This window comes from Indicator indicator, chromosome 3, assembly GCF_027791375.1.
Source record: "Indicator indicator isolate 239-I01 chromosome 3, UM_Iind_1.1, whole genome shotgun sequence".
Classification (NCBI taxonomy): Eukaryota; Metazoa; Chordata; class Aves; order Piciformes; family Indicatoridae; genus Indicator; species Indicator indicator.
This window is the reverse complement of record NC_072012.1, coordinates 17,368,176-17,387,646: the sequence shown is the minus strand read 5'-3', so window position 1 is coordinate 17,387,646 and position 19,471 is coordinate 17,368,176. Positions and strand designations below refer to the sequence as shown.

Genomic DNA, 19,471 nt, shown 5'->3' with positions numbered 1-19,471 from the left:
TTTTAAATATTTTTTTTCAAAGTGCAGATGTGGTACTGAGGGATATGGTTTATTGGTAGACTTGCCAGTACTGGGTTAATGGCTGGAATCGATCTTAAAGGTCTTTTACTGCTCAAATGATTCTCTGATTCCGTGTGTCTGGTTGCTGGCCCCAAGAATCATGTGAGCCCAGCCACCCGAGGGTGCAGCAGCCAGAGAGGAAGGAGGCGCCCTTCACTGCTGCCCCCAGCCTGGGTGTGCCTCCACCACCAGCCACTTCACTCTAGAAGGCTTAACAACACCACAAGGGTAATAAGAACTGCTTCACTGACCCCAGGATGCCCTCAGGTGAAACTATATCAGAGAAGAGTGCAGGGCTTAATTGCAGGGTGCTTGCAAGTACCTTGCACCTACCCCTAGTGCAGGTATTAAATCACCAAAGAGAGGTTTGCACTCCCGTCCTCTGTGCACCTGAGGCACTGTGTTGGGATTTAACTGTGATGCCTGGTTTCTGCTTTCGCTAGACTAGATGACTGAGGTAGCTGGTAGGGACTGAGTAGTGTATATATCCTGGAAGTGAAAACTAACGTCTTTGTTAGCTTGTGTTCTTGTCACCTGGCATACAGCATTTGTGACACAGGCAACAGCACAAAATAATCTCTTATTTTGCTTATTTACTTGGTTTTGTCCAGTAAGTTCTACCCTGTGGCTTGTAAAGTCCAAGAGGTCCAGAATAAGATTTGAAGAATCACTAAGAATGGTCAGTGCCGACTGTGCTTAAATTCTCCAGGGATACACCTTCACTAGAAACAAAGTGAAGGGTGAAAGTCACCATAACTTTAGCTCTTCTGATTTGCTCAGGAGCAGCCTGGCTGTTGGCAGCACCAGCTCCTCTAGCCTTATACTATGGCACATGGCAGCTCCTGCGTCCTTCACCTTTAGGTCCTCCCAGACCTTTCCTTTGCCTTTGCCTGTCATAAGCTCCATTGCTCTAGTAGCTACAGTAGAGGGTTGTAACCACAACTGGCTTTTCATCTACATTAGATGATCTGAGCCACACATATTTTCTTGCAGAAAGTGGTCCATTGGTTCTAGGGTGTTGTTTAAACTCAGGCTGGAGGGGTATGGATTTAAAAATCCTGCCCTGCTTTACCTCAGACTTGAATGCAATTGCTTTGCAATGAGGAAGGAGGAACAGTCCTCCTGTGCTTTTTTTGTAGTTCTTCTAAGATAAAATTATTTCACATCTGATGGTGAAAGGATCCAAAAAGGTCTCAGTAGAAATGCCCAGGGGGATGTGCCCACTTTTGGGTGAGGGCATAAATCAGGAGGCTGCAAGACTGCTCTGCAGTGGACTTTATGACAAATAAATCCAGATGCTTGTGTGTGAGTGCCAGCTGTCCTCCTCAATTAACTGTACTGTAGATGTAACCTCAGACCTTCCTTCATTTCCTGCTCTGGTTTGACATTATATCTCAATTAGAGACAGTACAAAATGAAGGAAGAAAGCCAGCTCGCACAGTGTTCACAAGAATGATGCAATTATTGTGAGGTAACACCTAGACTAAAGATCTACCAGTTTATAAAAATGAAAACAAACCAACAAGCTGGCAAAGCAGAGTATGATGGACAAGGAAAGCAGATGAACTGTTTATGCTGGTAAAACAACTTTGGACATGTTTGAAATCAATGCTGTGCTTCTGAAAGGTGTCTAAAATCTCACTAATGATGACAGAGACCCTTCCATGATCGATTTGTTGCTCTTTCCCAGTACACCTGGTTCTGTGCTCTCTTGCCTCCAAATCAAAACATCCTTTAATGTAAATCCCCTCTGCGATCTGGCGATCTGGACAGTTGTCTTATCCTGTGGAAGAAAAGTGGCAATCTACAAAGCACAACAAGCCTCAAGAGTTGCTATTTGTATGCAGATGTGTATGGATGTTGGCTCTGTTTTTCTAAGGGCATTCATTAATATCTCCCTGAAGAAAGTAAGGGAGGGAAAGGGGGAATTTGGTGTCATCCATGTCCTCAAGATTTCTCTTTTTGAAGAGATTAGAAAATCCTCTGGTGTATAAGAACTGGTGGTACCTTCTTTTTCTTCCACTGACAGCTCATGAGGAGATCCACTCCAGCTTGGTCTCTGATTTCCAGGAGGCTGTTTGACTCTGTTTGGGATCAGGGGAACATTTTCTGAGAGACATGAATTGTTGAGCTGCTTGTGTCATGTCTGGGCTGGACTGTTAAAAGCTTCTCTGTTCTTCAGAACATATTCCTGAGGGTATATCTATGCCTGCTTCATTATGGATGTCTTGTCCATTGACTGTTTCCATTCACACAGGCTACTTGGTTGTAGAGTGGATAACGGGAACACTGCTTGCCAGCCAAACTCCTGGCACACACGAAAGCTCACGCTGTGAGCTCTGCTTCTAGGACAATGGAAACTGTGCCTATACACCACAAGAGGGTTTCTCCAACTCTCCATTGCTCTGAGGAATCCTTAGATTGTGGAAGCTGCTTAGCAGCGTGTTATGAAAGCAGACAATTCCTTCCCTGTGCCAATCCCTCATCTATGCAATGATCCTTTTGATGACATCAGTGTATAAGATATTTTTAACATGTAAAGTATGTGGTTCTCAAAGCCATATTTCAAACTATTAATTTATCGTTTATGCAATACTCTACTCATTAGAGTCAATTAGATCACTGCTATAAATCCGTAGCACAACTACTTGTTTTCTACTGCTCCCGTTTTGCTTTTAAAGGCAATACTCCTGGCTTGGTACCACAAGGACTGTGTATTTCTGTCTCATATGTGATTAATAAATGTTATATTTGCTGTCAGGGATGTAGCCAGGCTGTTAAGCTCCCCCAAAACCACTTGCAGAGCTCACTGAACTGAGCTTGGGTCTGGAAGCAATAGTGTTACTCATGTTTTTTCTAGATCCAGGATTCCGCAGACCTCTGGAACAACCCCATAGAGTTAACCACAAAACTACTTTGAAGTAATTTCCTTTGCAAGATTCTGTATGAAATCAAGCCTGCAAAGGGAAACACAGAAGTTACTCAAAATCTTGTAAGTAATAGAAATACAAGCTTAAAACACGAGGTCTTTCATTCTGATTTCTTGATGATTAAGTGATCGCTCAGCTTTATCTGCTGCAAGCCAACTGTCAACTTACAGGAAGATTATGGGAGGCAGAAATACATCATTTCACTCAAACAACCCAGATCTCATCTGTTTGCTGAAGTGGTAAAGCTGGTCAGAATTATTTTGGTTGTACCCTGTTGTATTCCGTTTATATTTTGCTCTTTTAAGGTTGTATTCAGTACGTTATGAATATCCAGTTTCATTTTCTTGTTTGATATCAAACCAGCCAGTGTTTGCTCTCACTTGCACACAGGAGGCAGAACTGATCCCTTAGAGCTGACCAGGACTGCAGAAGAACTCCTTTCAAGGAAGACAAGGCACAGATCACTCTTGGAAACCATTTTCAGGAAAGTGCATGGTTCCTTTTGTTAATCTTCAAAATACAGTAACAAAACAGACATTTGATAAAATTGCCTTTATACCATGACTAAATACATCCACTCTGGCAAAGGGAGTTCCATGTCCACTCTCACTGTTTATTGAAGTCCTATACATTTTGGAAGGATTAACCCATCTGGTGAGACCTCACCTGGAGTACTGTGTCCAGTTCTGGAGCCCCTATTACAAGAGGGATATGGACATGCTGGAACGTGTCCAGAGAAGAGCCACCAGGATGATCAGAGGGCTGGAGCACCTCTCCTATGAGGACAGACAAAGAGTTGGGGCTGTTCAGTCTGGAGAGGAGAAGGCTCCAAGGTGACCTTCTTCTGAAGGGGGCCCACAAGAAAGCTGGGGAGGGACTTCTTAGGATATCAGGTAGTGATAGGACTAGGGGGAATGGAATAAAGCTGGAAGTGGGGAGATTCAGGCTGGACGTGAGGAAGAAGTTCTTCACCATGAGAGTGGTGAGAGCCTGGAATGGGTTGTCCAGGGAGGTGGTTGAGGCCCCATCCCTGGGGGTGTTTAAGGCCAGGCTGGATGAGGCTCTGGCCAGCCTGATGTAGTGTGAGGTGTCCCTGCCCATGGCAGGGGGGTTGGAACTGGATGATCCTTGTGGTCCCTTCCAGCCCTGACTGATTCTATGATTCTATGATATAGTTCTCCATTCTTTGCCCTCACTTCTACTTTGTTTACAGGAATCTCCAGCTTGTCACATAGATTCATAGAATCATTTATGTTGGAAGGAACCTTTAAAGGTCATCTAGTCCAGCCCCCTTGCAGTAAGCAAGAACATCTTCAACTGGATCAGGTTGCTCAGAGCCCTATCCAACCTGACCTTAGATGTTCTAGGAATTTGGCATCTACCAACTCTCTGGGCAACCTGTACCAATATTTCATCATGCTCATTGTAAAACACTTCTTCCTTATATCTGGTCTATTTCTACCCTCTTTTAGTTGAAAAACATCACCCCTTTTCCTATTACAAAAAAGACAGAGCCTGTTAAATGCAGGATACGACCTGCAGGATGTTCTGCTAAAAAGATTGTTCCTATCTTTCTTATAGGCCCCCTTTAAGGATTGAAAGGCCATAATAAGGTCTCCTCAGAACTTTCTCTTCTCCAGGCTCAACAACCCCAACACTCCTAGCCTTTCTTCACAGGAGGGATGTTCCAGCCCATTGACCAATCTTGTAGCCCTTCTCTGGACCTATCTTCCACAGGTCACCTCTGCATACATGACTATTTGCTCCAAACTGGCATTGTAGCATTTGTGATGTTTGCAAATTGCACTTCCCTACAATTCTTGCATTGAGAAGTTGCCCATCCCCTTAATTTAGTGAATTTAAGCCACTCACATACACTAGGTTTGACATTTCTTATTTACCTTTCAGAATTGCATGAACAGTAGCACACAATCTCCAAGAGGTCACAGACGGAAACACTCATCCAGAGGTGAGAGAGAAGAAAACTTAGGTGGTAATTCTCCACCACAATAAAAGCCACTGGCAAAGACAAGGAAAGCTCACAGGTGAGGCAATGACAGAAAAAAGGTCCTACCATTTCTGACAAACAGAAGTCTTCAAAAGGATAGGACATCCATGCATTATTAGGGGTAAAGGAAGCAGGTGACATTTTAATTTGGTTAGGTTTGCTTTTTAAAGTATCAGTTGATTAGTTCTCATGGTAAATCAACCCCTAGAGTTCCTGTCTGCCAGCACAGATCTCTGTACTGCACCATTAAAATACTTTAGAAAAGCATATGGATGTTAGTGGTTAGTAAGACTACTGTGGCTTTTAGAAACATGCTTGAAATAACTGTTTGAATGACAATTATCCTCTGGTTTTGATAAAGGAATATTTAGGAGAATTGTTTAAGTTATCTAAAAGATGGATGGGTCAATTCCTATCCCAGCAGATTTATTATCTGTAAAACTGAGATAATGTAAAAAAACCTTTAAATTTTAAAATAGCTAATTATTTCCGTATTGGCTGGTATGAGAAATATCTGAGGAAAATTTTGTTGTTTCAGGAAACAGTATTGGTAACTCAGCTTATGGCACGGTGTCATCAGAGCCCCTAATAAATCAATCCCAAGATGTCCCTAAGGAGACATCTTAGACAGCTGTGACCATTTGTGACTGCTAATTCAAAACATCTTGAAGAAAAATGATCATGCTGCTTTTTGTTGTTGTTGATATTTCTGTGGATGTTCTTTCTAGCACTTCAGCAGTAAAGGTAAATGGTGTTAAGTGGAAAATATACTTGCTGCATCAGTCTGCTCTACAGATATCCAGGCAGCAAACTCTTTCCAGGAAAGATGCAGTAACAAGACCAATGCCTGCAAATGCAGACTGGTTTGTCAAAATCCATGCACTAAGTTGTAGGTCCATACAATTGTCTCTATCCTCAGACTTCCCCAGGGCAAGGTCTGTACTTTACAACCCTCATTTTTGAGACATTTTAGCTGTATCCAAATTATAGGTGAATAAACATAACAAAGACATCCCCCACAACACCAAACACATCTCACTGGATCATACAAAAGCTCATGAAAGCATCTATTTTTCTTCTGGTTTTACATGTACAGAAGATAAATGGTTGCGTATGAAGTATTGTATATTTCAGTTCATTAGTTTTTGTTCAACTTAAGCAAGAAATTTCTTTAGGTTGTTACTGAATGATCTGTGTTGTCAGTTTGATCCCTGCAGTATGAGTCCATATCAGAGAAAATACTCATTCAGGTGCATTGGCTGCCTCAGCAGAGAGGTCAGGGATTGAATGGGTGATGGAGTCTTCAATATCTACACATCTCTGAAGGGAAATCCAGAGGGGGGCCCATTAATGAAAAAGCTGCTGCATGTATCTTATTGTTGAACAAAAGCTTCACTTTTCAGATGTTGCCAGTCTGCAGCCTGACACAGATATTAAATTCACATAATCTCTCTTTAAAAAGTGCATGTGTGAGTAGATTCTGAACTACATTGAACCTTGCAGTGAAATTTAATTTTTGAGAACTCCAAAGCAGGCAGGTGGTTAGGAACATGTCTTAAGCTATTTCTCCAGCCTGAAATCTAAGTACTGTTTTGAAAACATTTAGGGAAGTAGAACATCTTAGTAGGAGCTGCAGTAACTTTTCATGAATTTATTTTAGCTTGCATCAGTATTCTGAGCTACTAGGATTATAATTTAGTAGAGAGAGTCTCATTGGGAGAGGGGATTGAAGGCGTTGAGACAGCAGCCCTGTGAGTTGACAGGGATGCTAATATAGCCACAGCAGAAGTTTAGAGAGCAGATCAGAGCAGCTGGGTGGGCTGATAGAGAGGATCAGGGCAGCCCAGAGGAGCAGTAAGAGGATCCAAATAAGTGGATTAGTAGCATACCAAAGCACACATTACTTTTAGTTTTCAAACTCCCATTGATTTTAGTGCAAGTGCATTTACTAATGTGTGGCAGGAGAAACGGAAGCGGATCAAGGCAGAATCATGACAGAGAGAGCAGCTCCCTCTGGCAGGCTGGAAACGGCATGAAGGCTGGGCAGGCACAGCATCATGTCCCCACATCAGTCTCAGTCAGGACTTAGAGGAGGATGGCTGTTGTCTGGGCTTCTTCATCCCACAGCCTCAGGGAGCTGTCTAACATTGCTAAATGCTATTGTTCCTGCAGCTGATTCTGCGTTCATTTTCTGTCCGTAGCTAGTGTCCGACTCTTTCCATGGCTGCACTCTAAGATCTACCTTCAGCTGCTTTGACTGGAGCAAACTGACACCAAAATATAGGTATTGCAAAGCATGACCTTTGAACTCTTCCTAGCAGGGGACTCATTGGGCTGCTGGACCCTGAGCTGAGCCTGCCACAGTTTGAGACTGTAGCATTCATCAGCGGCAAGACTGCTTACCCTAGCTGTGCTCAGGCTGCCATGATTAACAGCAGCTCTGGAAGTACCCACAGCTCAAATATGCCCTTTCCTACAATGCCAGCCTAGTTTTACACTTCATCTCTTTAGACAGAGGTGTTAGCAATGCAAAGACACATCCAGACTACGATTTCTAAGCACTATTACTCTTTATATAGCACAAACTCCAAAGTTCTAGGAAAAATACTGAGCTCTACTCACATTGCTCTCAGTTTCCATTACGTACTTTGGTTCGTAACTGGGAGTCAGGGCAAAATTTGTGCAGCTTGTGATTCCTCCGTGTTGCAGAGAAGCACAGGACATGCATATATGTGAGCAGACATTTTTTGTTCTTCTACATTAGCTTTTGTAAAAACATTGTTGAAACCTTTTCTTCTTTATCCTCCAACCACATCTGTTGCTTAAACACTTCAGTCTCCCCATCAGCTGTTCCCAGAATGCAAATCAAGAGACTGGTTTGTGCTAAGGAAGAGTTAATACCTTAATATCCAGTTATCCTAGAAGTATTTGACCAGAGTGGATAATCACCAAACTTCGACTCTTAGACTACATTGCCCTTCCTTGCAGGCTTAGTCCAAGTTGCACATAAAATGACAGAAGGGAAGAAAAGCCCAGCCTTACAGTCAAAATGGGGTTTGAATCCTGATACAGAAAAGTACGGAGGGTTTGTAACCACACCCACAAAGAACACTTTGTAGGGAGATTCAGTTATATTCTTTATTGTTGAAACAGTTCTGGAATGCTTTGGTCTCCCTAAGCTGGCAAAGGGATGAAAATATTGGTCCATGCTGTAGGTTTTGGTTTTAAATTTATATGAGAAAGATTAACAAGCAGCAGAATGGACAATAAGCTATTTAAAAATAGTGTCCCAAGAGAAAAACAGAGTTACAGATAGAGACATAGTAAGATGTCAAGTACTGTAACTGAAATGGTACAAGAATAGGTTGCCTAGGGAGGTTGTGGATGCATCCTCCCTGGGGGTGTTCAAGGTCAGGTTGGATGAGGCCTTGAGCAGCTGAGTCTATTTGAGAGACTAGGCCATTCTATGATTCTATGACCCAGTCTTTAGATACACCAACACAAAAGCCCCTTCATAGGGAAGGTTTGTAGTAAGACAGCACAGCATCAGCATTACCTATTACCAAGTTGGGAGGTGAAAAAAAAATACTGCCTACATATTTTGTTTGACCACAGAAACATCACTGGAAACCTGCAAGGGAAATGCTACCAGAGTTTATGAAATCTTAAATGACATTTATTACACACAACTAACCAAAAGAGCTAACCTATTAACCTGTCACCTATGCAGCTCCTCATCTCCAATTTACCTCTTCACCCTTCTCCTACTCCCTAACATTGCACTGAACTTCTTCTGGCTCTAAGACAAGTAGTTAATACGACAGTGGGCAGCCTCTTCCTAATTCTCCTGGCCTCACATGGATTCCTTGACATTAGACTTAAAGCCTCTGATCAAATCATCAAATTTGTGAGACATTTTCCAGTGTTTTTCCATCTGAGAAGCTGAAGGAGCTCTTAACACACCTATCTAATTCTCTTCTGCTCTAGGACTCTTCAGTCTTCTCTGTCCCACACCATTATACTTCCTGAATAATAATCAAAATACTGCAATTAACTGGACAGACCTGTGAACCTGGAAGCAAAGAAAAAGTCTGGGGCATCCTAATGTGAAGAGCACTGCTGCTCTTAATACTGAAGAGTTATTAGATTAATTATGTTTAATTGGTTAGCTCATGATCTTCCATCTGAAATTAAAATTAAAAAAGCATTTTACACACCAGAAAATTGTTTGGAAAATTAACATCCGTTAGAATGGGGAGGGGATATTCTGAAAGTAACTTGCAGCATAATGAAATGGTAAGTAGGAAATAGTCAGGGATAATCATACTTACTTGGGATATGTCACAAGATAAAGCCCTCATTTAGTTGGCTAATTTCATGGTGTTTTGAAAAACACATTACTCAATTAATGGTCTGATTAAGAAAATACTTTGTGACTATTCATGAATGTATACAAAATACTCTGAATTTTCTGTATTTTTACCAGAAAAAAAGGAACTATGGATTCTTAATGTGTAATAAGGATCCGATACTGAGACATTAAATGAAACAGAAGATGAAATTAAAAGCAGACTGCCCCTCAGAGCCAGCGTGCTTCATCCCAAGCCACTTGGCTGCCACAGCGATACAGCCGGCAACTATCTAGGGTGACACAAGGCAGCCGTTCTAAGGGAATAAAGATGACTTTCATCTCCGGGTCTCTCCAGCTAGAATAACGCCATGGTGGCCCATGACAAATCAGCAGATGGTCCAAGTCCAGTTGTAGAAGACCCACCCCAAAATGCTGCACAACAGGCTCACAATTTACTGTACGCAGGAGCCTTTGAGTTCTTGATGTGTTTTTTTTCCAAGTCATGGCTGAGAAACATCAGTAGTACAGAACGGAATGCTTGGTTTTCAGCTACAGGATCCTCCTACGTGTTATGTGGATAACTAGAAGACTTTGACCTAAAGTCACCTTGTCCTAATTTCTAATTCACTTTTATGCAGATGAGATGACAAGATCAGGGCCTAGGTACCTAAGCTGGCTAAAGCTTTCAGAAGTTAAAACTGCAAGATTTACTCATCTGGGTAACCATAATTAGGTTTGCTTGCAGGATCAGGCTTTTTCTGCACATAGAAAAGAATGAATCTCTGTAATTCACAAGTAGCAAAATGAGAAATGTTAATGAAAAAGGGGATGTACTAACTCTCAGAAAACATTACTTGAAACTACAGTGCCCAGACTGAAATGTCATTTAAAATCATGTGTCCCTTTACGTGAAAAAAATCCAACAAAGAGAAGAACTAAAAAGGAGAAAGAGAGCAGCTGATGAAAAATCACTTTTTCATATATTAAATGCCAAAATGTTTCACAAAATTGAGTAATGGAAAAAAACAGAAAAGACCTTTTCATATTGGTAGCACATTCCTTTGGCAAACGCAGGATAAAGCCCATCATGTGAGTTGAACAGTAAATGAAGGCCTTATGCTTTATAAAAATTCTCCTATTGTCCCATGAAGGATGAGAGTCAAACACGATAGTTTTAGCAGACTCATTCCAGCAGTGCTCCAAATCTGGTAAATAAAGTTAGCAGACAGGAATCTGCAGACTACTTGGGGAGAAAAAAAAATAAATTAAAATATAAACTACTCTTTTTATACACAAAATTTAGGCACACTGCTACTGTCTATCAGACCTAGCTGTGCTGTGCTGTACCAGTCTAATACGACTCATACAATTTAGCAAACAGCATATGACATCCATCTACCTCTGATACTTCAGCACCCTCCCAAAAATATATAATGCAGGACTTTAAATAGTATGTTAGCCCAGTTTCCTTTCACAAAGTCTTACAGCAAAGTTTAGGAAAATTCCAAAAGTAGCATATTGATTGCCTCTGGGATTTTCCACTTAGCAATTTAATAGAAAATTACACTCTTACCCAATCCGTGAGGTTTCCATCACCTCCCTCATGAATTAATTTTCCAGACTCTAATAAATTTCACCATTAGGCATATTTTCTGATAATGCTTCACCATTAAGCCTATTTTTCAATTTGGAACCAGGTACTCTTTGCATGGCATTTGGACAGCACCCTGCACTAGAGAATTCAGCTCCAACTGTGCCTGTGCACAAGTTACAATACACAATCACTGTTGTTAACACTCAATTTACTTTCCCCTTACTAATTTTATGTCATTATTCCAAGCGATTGGGTCGGTCAATATTACTGGAGCCAATGGGATTCTCCTGCAGAAACCAAGGAAAGATCTGCATTTGCATCTGTTGGAGTAGGCGTATGCGAGTATCACATACTCTTCTCCTTGTCACAACACAGCCTGACTACATGTACAACACGAGATGATGATCTGGAGCTGTGTTTTCAGTTATCGGCAGTCATAACTGTAAAAACCTGGCTTCTTCCTCTACAGGCAACAGGCAAAAGCACTCTTTACTTTAAAAAAAAAGTTACACAGGAAAGAATTCGGTGCAGTGAGCGAACTGGAAGTATGGCTGAAGGTGTCAAGTGGTGAAGAGATCAAAGCACCGGCTTCAGCTGTGGGCCATCCCTGTGGCTTCGGTGACCTCCGACTTACCGGAGGGTTGCCAGACACACTCCCCAGGAGGACTGGGACTCTCTTGCTACAGTGATCCACGTTTAAATAACACGGGTGAAGCCTAGTATCCCTTGGCCCTGCCAGTTCGGCACGCTCCTTTGGGTTTTGGTCCACGATGCACGTGGGGATGTTGTTGTGATAATTTCTGGGGAAGAGGAGCTGTTAGCGTCAGCGATGCCGTTTCTGGGGTTTGCCTCGTTAGCAGACACCACCGCCCCACCATCGCCAAGTTCAACCTCATCCCCAGTGGACCGTGGCGTGGGAACGTATCCGGTCCCACTAAACACTACGAGTTCCCCCACTGTGCCCCTCAGGGAACCCATCGCTGCCGAGCGCAGCGGCCCCGAGCGCCCGGCGGTGGTGGCGCAAGGCCGCACCGAGAGGCCGTCGCTTCCTCACGGCCGGGCACCCCCCTGCACGGCGGGGAGCCGCGGGGCCACAGCACCGTGCCGGGGGCGGGAAGCGGAACGTGTGGCTGCGGCGGCGGGGTACGGCAGGGGGAGCACGCCAGTGCCCGTGATGGGGATGTGCGAGCATGGGGGGCGGAGGCGGTGGAAGGGGGGACACAAAATGGCGCTGCCCTCTCAGCCCCTCTTCCTCCAGCCCCCCTCTTTGCCGCCCCCGCGGCGGGGCCCGGCGAACGCCGGACGCTTTCTCCGGTGTGTCGTGTGGCGACGGGCCGGCCTCGGGGTGGCGGCTTACGGCCGGAGCTCGCAGAACCGCCGCGGGGCGCGCCACGCTGCGCGCCGCCTTCCCCCAGCAGGTGGCACCGGGGTCCCGGAGCCGGCGGCGAGCCATTGCGGGCCGCCCTTCGCCGCCGGGCCGCGGCCGCGCAGCCGGCGCGGGGGAAGGCGGCGGCGGCGGCGCTGCCCGGCATCGCCCCCGCGGGGCTCCCCCCGCCGCACCCCGCTTTCCCTCAAAGTTTGGGGCGGGAGGTACGGGGAGAGGGGGGGTGAAGAACGGAGCCAACTTGTCCCGGATCCCTTTATTCACCGCCGGAGCCGCCGTCTCCCAACCCCCGCGTGTTTTGCTGATTAAAGAGACGGACCTTGGTCCTGCCACCACCACTACCACCGCCGGGTGGCTGCCCTGCCGCCCCGCTTCTTCCTGCCCGCACCATGGAGTTCACCCAGAGGAAGAGAAGCAGGAAATCCCAAAGCTTTAAACTGATCAACGAAGGTAAGGCGGCGGCGACCGGGGGCGGTGGGGGTGGCCCGGGCTTTGTTCCCTCGCCGGGGGCAGCTCGGACTTTTGCACCGGGGGGAGCGGGGCGTTACGAAACGCCTGTGCTCCTGCTCCCCCGTATCGCCTCTCCGTCCCCGTATCTGTTATTTAACTCCGCAATACTGTGGTTAAACTCCCCGAAACCATTGCATGTATCTTATTTTTATTTTTTTATTGTTATTTCTTTTAATCACCCCTTTCTTCTTTTTTCTTCCTTTTTTTTTACGTTATTTTTTGTATGTGTGGTTCCTGCTATTTCAAAAACAATCGCCCCTCCAAATCCACCCCAGAAAGGTGGACTTGGGTTTTTTTTCCAGGCAGATCTTGCACAAAATAAAGTTGGATCGTGTTTTGTGGTAAATTCTGCTTAGGGGGGAGAAAAGGTAAAATCGGGAAGCGAGCGAAAAAATAATAACACTTGAGCAGCAACGGACCTTCTTAGTATTCAACTCCTGTGGATTTATTGTGTTTTGGGTGTTTTTTTTTCCCTCCCCCTAACTGCGTATTTCAAAGAAAAGCCGAACAGAGGTTGCTTTATTAAAAATCCACGCAGCTAATTAATTGTACGTGGGTAGGGGAGAGCCGCTGGCGTGTAACTTGTTCGCTCGGGGTGTGTTTGCTTTGGGAAAAGAGGATATTTTAAAAGAGATCATGCGGGAAAGTATTTGGATTTATGTCGAGGAGGCAGCATAGCTCTGTGATTCAGTCTTCTTGTTGTTTTGGGTTTTTTTCTTAATAATAAATAACAAAAATATCCAGGCGTTGGTAGGCATTTTAACAGGTGGATTTCCCAGTCCTAGGGATTTATTTTGGTTGAGGCTTTATCCCTTCTCCAGCTGATGAGGTAGTTCAGGTTTTTTTTTTTTTTTTCCTGATGGATTTGACTTGAGATCTTTTTTCCTTTTGTGCTTTTAAGTATTGGACAGGCATATCTCCATGAAATGCTGTGTGTGTCCTGAATGCCAAGTTCAAGGCAGGTGACTGCTTGGATGTAATGTCACACTTCAGGAAAGGGGACACACACATACACATATGAGTGTCAGTCTGAGGAGCGATTTCTTCACTCAGCAAAATCACAATCAATGGGAAGAATTATAAAGATGGAAATAAATGTATTTGGTAGAAATCGTAAATAACTGCTGTATCGTTGTGAGGGGATCTGAAGCATCGCACATACTCGCTGTTAAAAACTAGAGAAGCAGTGACCGATCAGACTTGTCTGAAGTGTACTGGGGACCTGTAGGAATTAGCAAAACTGTCGAGGGTTTCAGTTCTACAAAGAACAGGTTTGGGTTTTGGTACTGAACACGCTCCAGACTTGGAGGCAGAGTTAGTGCAGGACTGGGCTGAAGCCTGGAAGGGGTGGGCGTTGAAAGTGAAACAGGTGGAAAAGCAAAACTGAAATTGAAGACATGGTTTTATTTCTGTTCTAATGGAGCTGTAAAAAGAATATGTGCACTATCAGAAATAGATGACTATTTTGACATTTCTCAGTTGCCACTCATTACAGGTTTAAGTATGCCTCAGTGTATTAAGACAATCTATTTAACCTTGTCTTAATAGGTAAATTCAGTTACAACAGTACAGTATTAACAATTCTTGCTTTATCTGGGGTCTCTTTTTGCAAATGGAAAGTCAAATAGAAAGCTACACTAAAACATATCCTAGAGAGAAAATTATGTACTTGGGAGGCTGGAGGAGATCAAAATCACATTTTGCATGTGAGTCTACACTCACATACTCTTTTTCTATCACAGTTGATTAGAAAGATAATTGCGTATAAATAGTTGTCTCTTGTAATTGGCCTTTGCCTCTTGCAGGAGTCATTCCATAATGTCACAGTTTAGTGTTTACTGTTGTGAAATTGATATGGATTTCGCAGCGCCTGGACTGTGACATCTGAGGCAGAAGAAGGAAACCAGAGAGAAAAGGATATGCTGTGTCAATTGTTGGTAACACACCATCTGTTGATAATGTGTGTCCATACAGTGCTTATTCTGCACCCTCCCTACACCCCCAAACTTCTGAGCACTTTAGCAAGATGATCAATAATGACCAGATCAAGAGAAAATCCATTTCTGCACTAAAACACAACCACCTCTAGGATGAAGTGTAGTGACTTGAAGGCAACAGCTGTAGATCAGAAGAGTCTTGTGACCAGCTGGATGTATGGAGGGAAGTGCTAGAAAAGAAACCAGGTGTAATCTATATATCTAAGGACTATGAGTCTATAAGTTATTTAATTCCTAGTTTCCACACACTCACTCCCAGAAGATCTTGGATGCCCTTAACAGAATAAAAATGCAGAGTGTGGTGGGATATCCTTGCCTGGCCACCAGGTGCCCACCAAGCTGTTCCATCCCTCCACCTCAACATGACAGCTAATGACCATGGAAGGCTGTCAGCATAAATCCCATAGTTTTAGCCTGTGAAAGGAGCCTTTACTTCCTCAATGTCATATCTCAAACTTCACCTTTACCCGTTTCACTTGCTGGGCGTGCTCCGTAGGCAGAGGAACTTTCTGTGTAGCACCTCATCACTGACCTCTCCAACTCCCTGTTGTGTTTTTTCTTCCCCGCATTTTCTTTCCAGGCCCTTTTCTGCTTTGCTGTATCAGTCTCAATTCTAGTTTACTTACTGGGTTGTTCCTTCTCTTGTGCCCTCGAGACAGTCGTGCTGTACAAATAAGCAGCACGTAACAAAAAAGTTTGGCTTCCAGGAGACCTTTCTGATCCTGTAGCTGTTTTGTCAGAGGTGCAGGTGTGCTGCTCGCAGGAGGAAGAGCTGCTTATGCCACCTTCTGTTTCAGTTGTGCCTTTTAAGCGAATCCCCCAAAGTGCTCTTCTAGGAGTTAATCTCTGCCTCGCTTTCTGTGAGGCGGGTAACCATAAAAACCAGTTTATGGAGGGAGTATCTGAGAGCATTGGAAACTGGGAGGGTGTTAAAGGACTTAGGTGAGGAGGTGGCTGTTTCAAGACACTGAGTATATTGTTCAGTCTTGAGCGATTTGCCGAAGGACAAAGTGTGTGCCAATAGCAAAAGTCAGAAATAGCATCCAAGAAAGCTGTCTTTACACACCATTTTTTTTTTTTTTTTAATGTTGGGCTTACTATTTCCTCTGTACACATGTAAATAAAGCTCTGGTTTTACTGAACACCTGCCTGGGATTACAGCAGAGACTTGCACAGCAAAGCATTCTTCTTTTTGAAATAGAAATTTAGTGGTGATTTATTTATTTGTTTGCTTTAAATCCTGTAACATCTCTGCATATGAAATGTTAATGTTTATTCTAAGGGTCATCACAGACATTAGTTTCTAGGGGTAAATATCCTGAGGTGTCCCTGATCCTCCAGACACCAATATGAGTCAGGATAGCTGAATGATGCGTTCCTAATGTACCTTGCTGATTTTCTTATTGAGGTGAAGTTTAACAGTTTCCCTTGGTCTCTGGGAAGGTAAAGATTTCGTTATATATCTGTTTTCCATCTGTAAAGCAAGAAGCCAGATAATTGGCATCTGGTGGGATAATTTGCTGTGAAAATGAACACAGTAATTTAGGGCAGGCATAGCTATTCCCTAAAATCTGTGAAATATTTGAGCTGAGTCTCTCCAGTGCGAGTGAAGTTTTTTTTTTTTTTTAGGAGGTGCTGATACAGAGCACATTTTCTGTGGTTAGTTTGATGTACATAAAATAAACTGCGGATATATTGATAAATTATGTAGTAAAACTGTAGCAATGTGTTCAGCCTTCATTTTTTCCAGCTCACTTGAGTTCTAATTTTTTTTATCGTTTTTCATTCCAGATTACCATCATGAGATATATAAGATCTCTGACTACAGCAATGATGTTAATGGGGAGACCAAAGAAACACAACCAGTTTTCTTAGGTATGTGCTTGTGTTGATTAATTTCCAAGCAACATAGCGTGGCCATTTGCAATTAGGGAGGAAAAAAAAAAATCTCTATGCAAGCACAGGAAGCGCCTGCCATTGTTTAATATGACATTCTTTTCAAGACCCTTTTATTCTAAGAATTGCCAATATATCCTTTATTAACACTGCTAAAAGTTGTAATTTCAGACATAAATGTTTATTAGTGTCTACACACAGTGCTAATTATCACTCACTCAGAGAGCCAGATGCTGACTCTGCAGTTTTGCAGCTCTGTGCTCACCCCATTTACATTGCATATTCACTGGCATGCTTCACTGGCAATAGTTTGTGTAATTGGGGTATTACATCTTTGACATCTGGATAACAGAAATTCAATTTCCAGGAAGCTGCTATTTGTTTGGTTTTGCTTCTGCCTTGGGTGGGATAGAGGATTAATGTGCTGTCTTAATGTAATGTCCTTTCACCTCTGTAGCTTGCCTGCTAATCCTGCCATGGCAAAATTAAATTAAATCAACAGTTAAAAATGTGTAAGGAAAACAGAGAAGTAATATAGAGTCTGCAGCATGATATACACTACAGCATGATAGGACTGGTTATCAGCAAACCTTTATCTTTCCTGGCAGTGTGCTTTTTGTCCAGTATAACTCCTCTGCTGCAGAGTGCTTCTTTCTTTCCTGTTTCCAGTCCCCTCCTGTCACATCCAGGACCTCACCTGGGCAAAGCACTTCTTGGCAAACATTTGGCAGGACAAATTCAGAGGAGTAAGGACCAGATTTTTAAGCTACTGTGATGACTGTTGCTTGTTTATAGGGTGATGTAAAGTTTCTCTAATCAGTATATTTTGCCTCCTGGAGCCAGCAAGAAGCATTGATTTCAGGTGTGTGCATCAGCACCTCAAGTCAATCTGCATGCAAAATGCCTTTGTCTTCTTAATTCATAGTGCCATATCCTCTTGTAGAGGTCAGCAGCAAATGGGAGAGACAGGAGGGTGTGCTGGGCACTGTGGAATTTTCTGATGGTTGGAATATTTACACAAGGGTGAGAGCTATGTTAAATTGCCTTCTTGGCTTCTGGCAATTAGGATTTTGAGCAAATACTTCTTCCTACATCCATTTCCAGGGAGCAGTGAGGGTGACTGCTGTATTTTGTTTGAATTTTGTGTTCTGTAAGCACCTTTGGTGGACTCTCATAAACCAGATGGAGTGAATTCCACCAAAGGCTTACTTTGAATATGTTCTCTTCCAGCCCTAAGTCATGATAAAGCTTAGGCAGGAATTAAGCAGTTGCTTAAGCCTGGATGCTTCTGTGCTTTGACATCTTTGCCACAAGTCAGACCAGTTGATTCTGATTTTGTTTTGGCTGTGTTGTCTTCAGGTTTGTTTTGGGGTGTTGGTTTTGGTTTTTTTGAGTATACCCAGCTTGTCATCGTAACTGAACATGCCCTGGCATTTAAGTGCCTAAAGTTCACCTGTTTGAAGAGCGTGGCAGTTTAAGCTGGGTGCCTTCTGTTACTGCCACATAAGTTACACCTCTGGTGTCCTGAGTGTCCAACCCAATGAGGCGGACACAGGAAACGGCGTATTTCTACCCATAAATCCTGCCCCATATAAATCCATCTGCAAAGTCATTCTCTCCCTCCTTCTTCCCTCTCTGCTCCTGTGGGAGATGCTCTCTTATCGGGTAACAGTGGGGGAGTATCTCAAGGCCTCTTAGGCCTAATGCCAGGAGGAGAAAGTCAGGGTGGGGGGAAGTCTCAGATCTGGCCCACCTGAGACTAGCCTAGCAGTGGGGGGGGCAGGGGGGGGAAGAAAGAGCCCTGGGGGTTTGGGTATACTGTCAGGTGGGGAGAAGGGAAGAGTTGGGAAGCCTTTGGGTGTTACGTAAGGGACTCTGCGCTTTGGGATATTTTTGGCACTATGCTTGTAGTTTCACCAATTGCTTTTCCATTTAAACTTTCCATCACTCTCCAATCCGTTTGTGTGAGTGTCATTCTTTTGTCCCTCTTGGGGCAAGAAAGGATCTGTCTGGCCTCAAACCAGCACAAAGAGACAGTCAGAATTTAACCTATAAGAATGTGAGTCCTATCAAGGGTTTTCCTTGTCAGGTACTGAAGCACAGAGATGCTGTATTTCATCCTGCAGCCCACCTTCAGTTGCCATGAAATGAAAAACATGCTGTTTCCTGACAGTGTCCTGAGTGTCCAACTTTCAGATTTCCTCAGTGTGCTGGTTTTCACAAGGCTGAATTACATATGGCCATGCAAGATTTGTAGACTGTTTGGTTTGGGTTTTTTCCTCTTTCGAGGTTGGGTTCTATTCAATAACTTACTCAGAACTCACATAACCTGCTCCATTTTATTTTCCATAGGTTACTTTGGTGTCCACTTTTACCCAGATTCCTAGTGACAAAGGCACATATCTGAGATGCAGGGAAAGCAGTGGCAGGGACTGAACTCAGATGAGGAGCACTCGGAGTCAGAGCTCCCACCTTTCAGCAGAAATTTGGGAGGAGTCATGCTTGACGTTCCAGCTTTCCTTAAAAATTTCACATTACATGGAGTAATTTTTCATCATGCTTCAGGGATGATGGGATCACAACACTTTCACCAGCTCAGTGTCTTGTCTACTGAGCTTCAGGGTATAATTGTTGCTTCACTTCATTTCACTGTTTTATGCCAAAATTCATCAGAGAAGGATTTTCACTCCACCTTGCTGGTTTGGAATCAAGTTTGCTCTCCAGTTTAGGTTTGTCCTTCA

The 19,471-nt window shown here is 43.5% G+C and overlaps 1 protein-coding gene across 1 annotated transcript in view; it reads left to right on the top strand.

The window, feature by feature from the left end:
• The first annotated feature begins 12,573 nt into the window (after nucleotides 1–12,573).
• BEND7 (BEN domain containing 7) overlaps nucleotides 12,574–19,471 on the top strand; it is a 49,356-nt gene continuing 42,458 nt past the window's right edge. Inside the window, exons 1-2 of the mRNA XM_054399439.1 lie at nucleotides 12,574–12,777; nucleotides 16,626–16,709. Coding sequence (XP_054255414.1) covers nucleotides 12,717–12,777; nucleotides 16,626–16,709 — 145 coding nt within the window. The 5' untranslated portion in view covers nucleotides 12,574–12,716. The remainder of the gene's footprint in view (nucleotides 12,778–16,625; nucleotides 16,710–19,471) is intronic.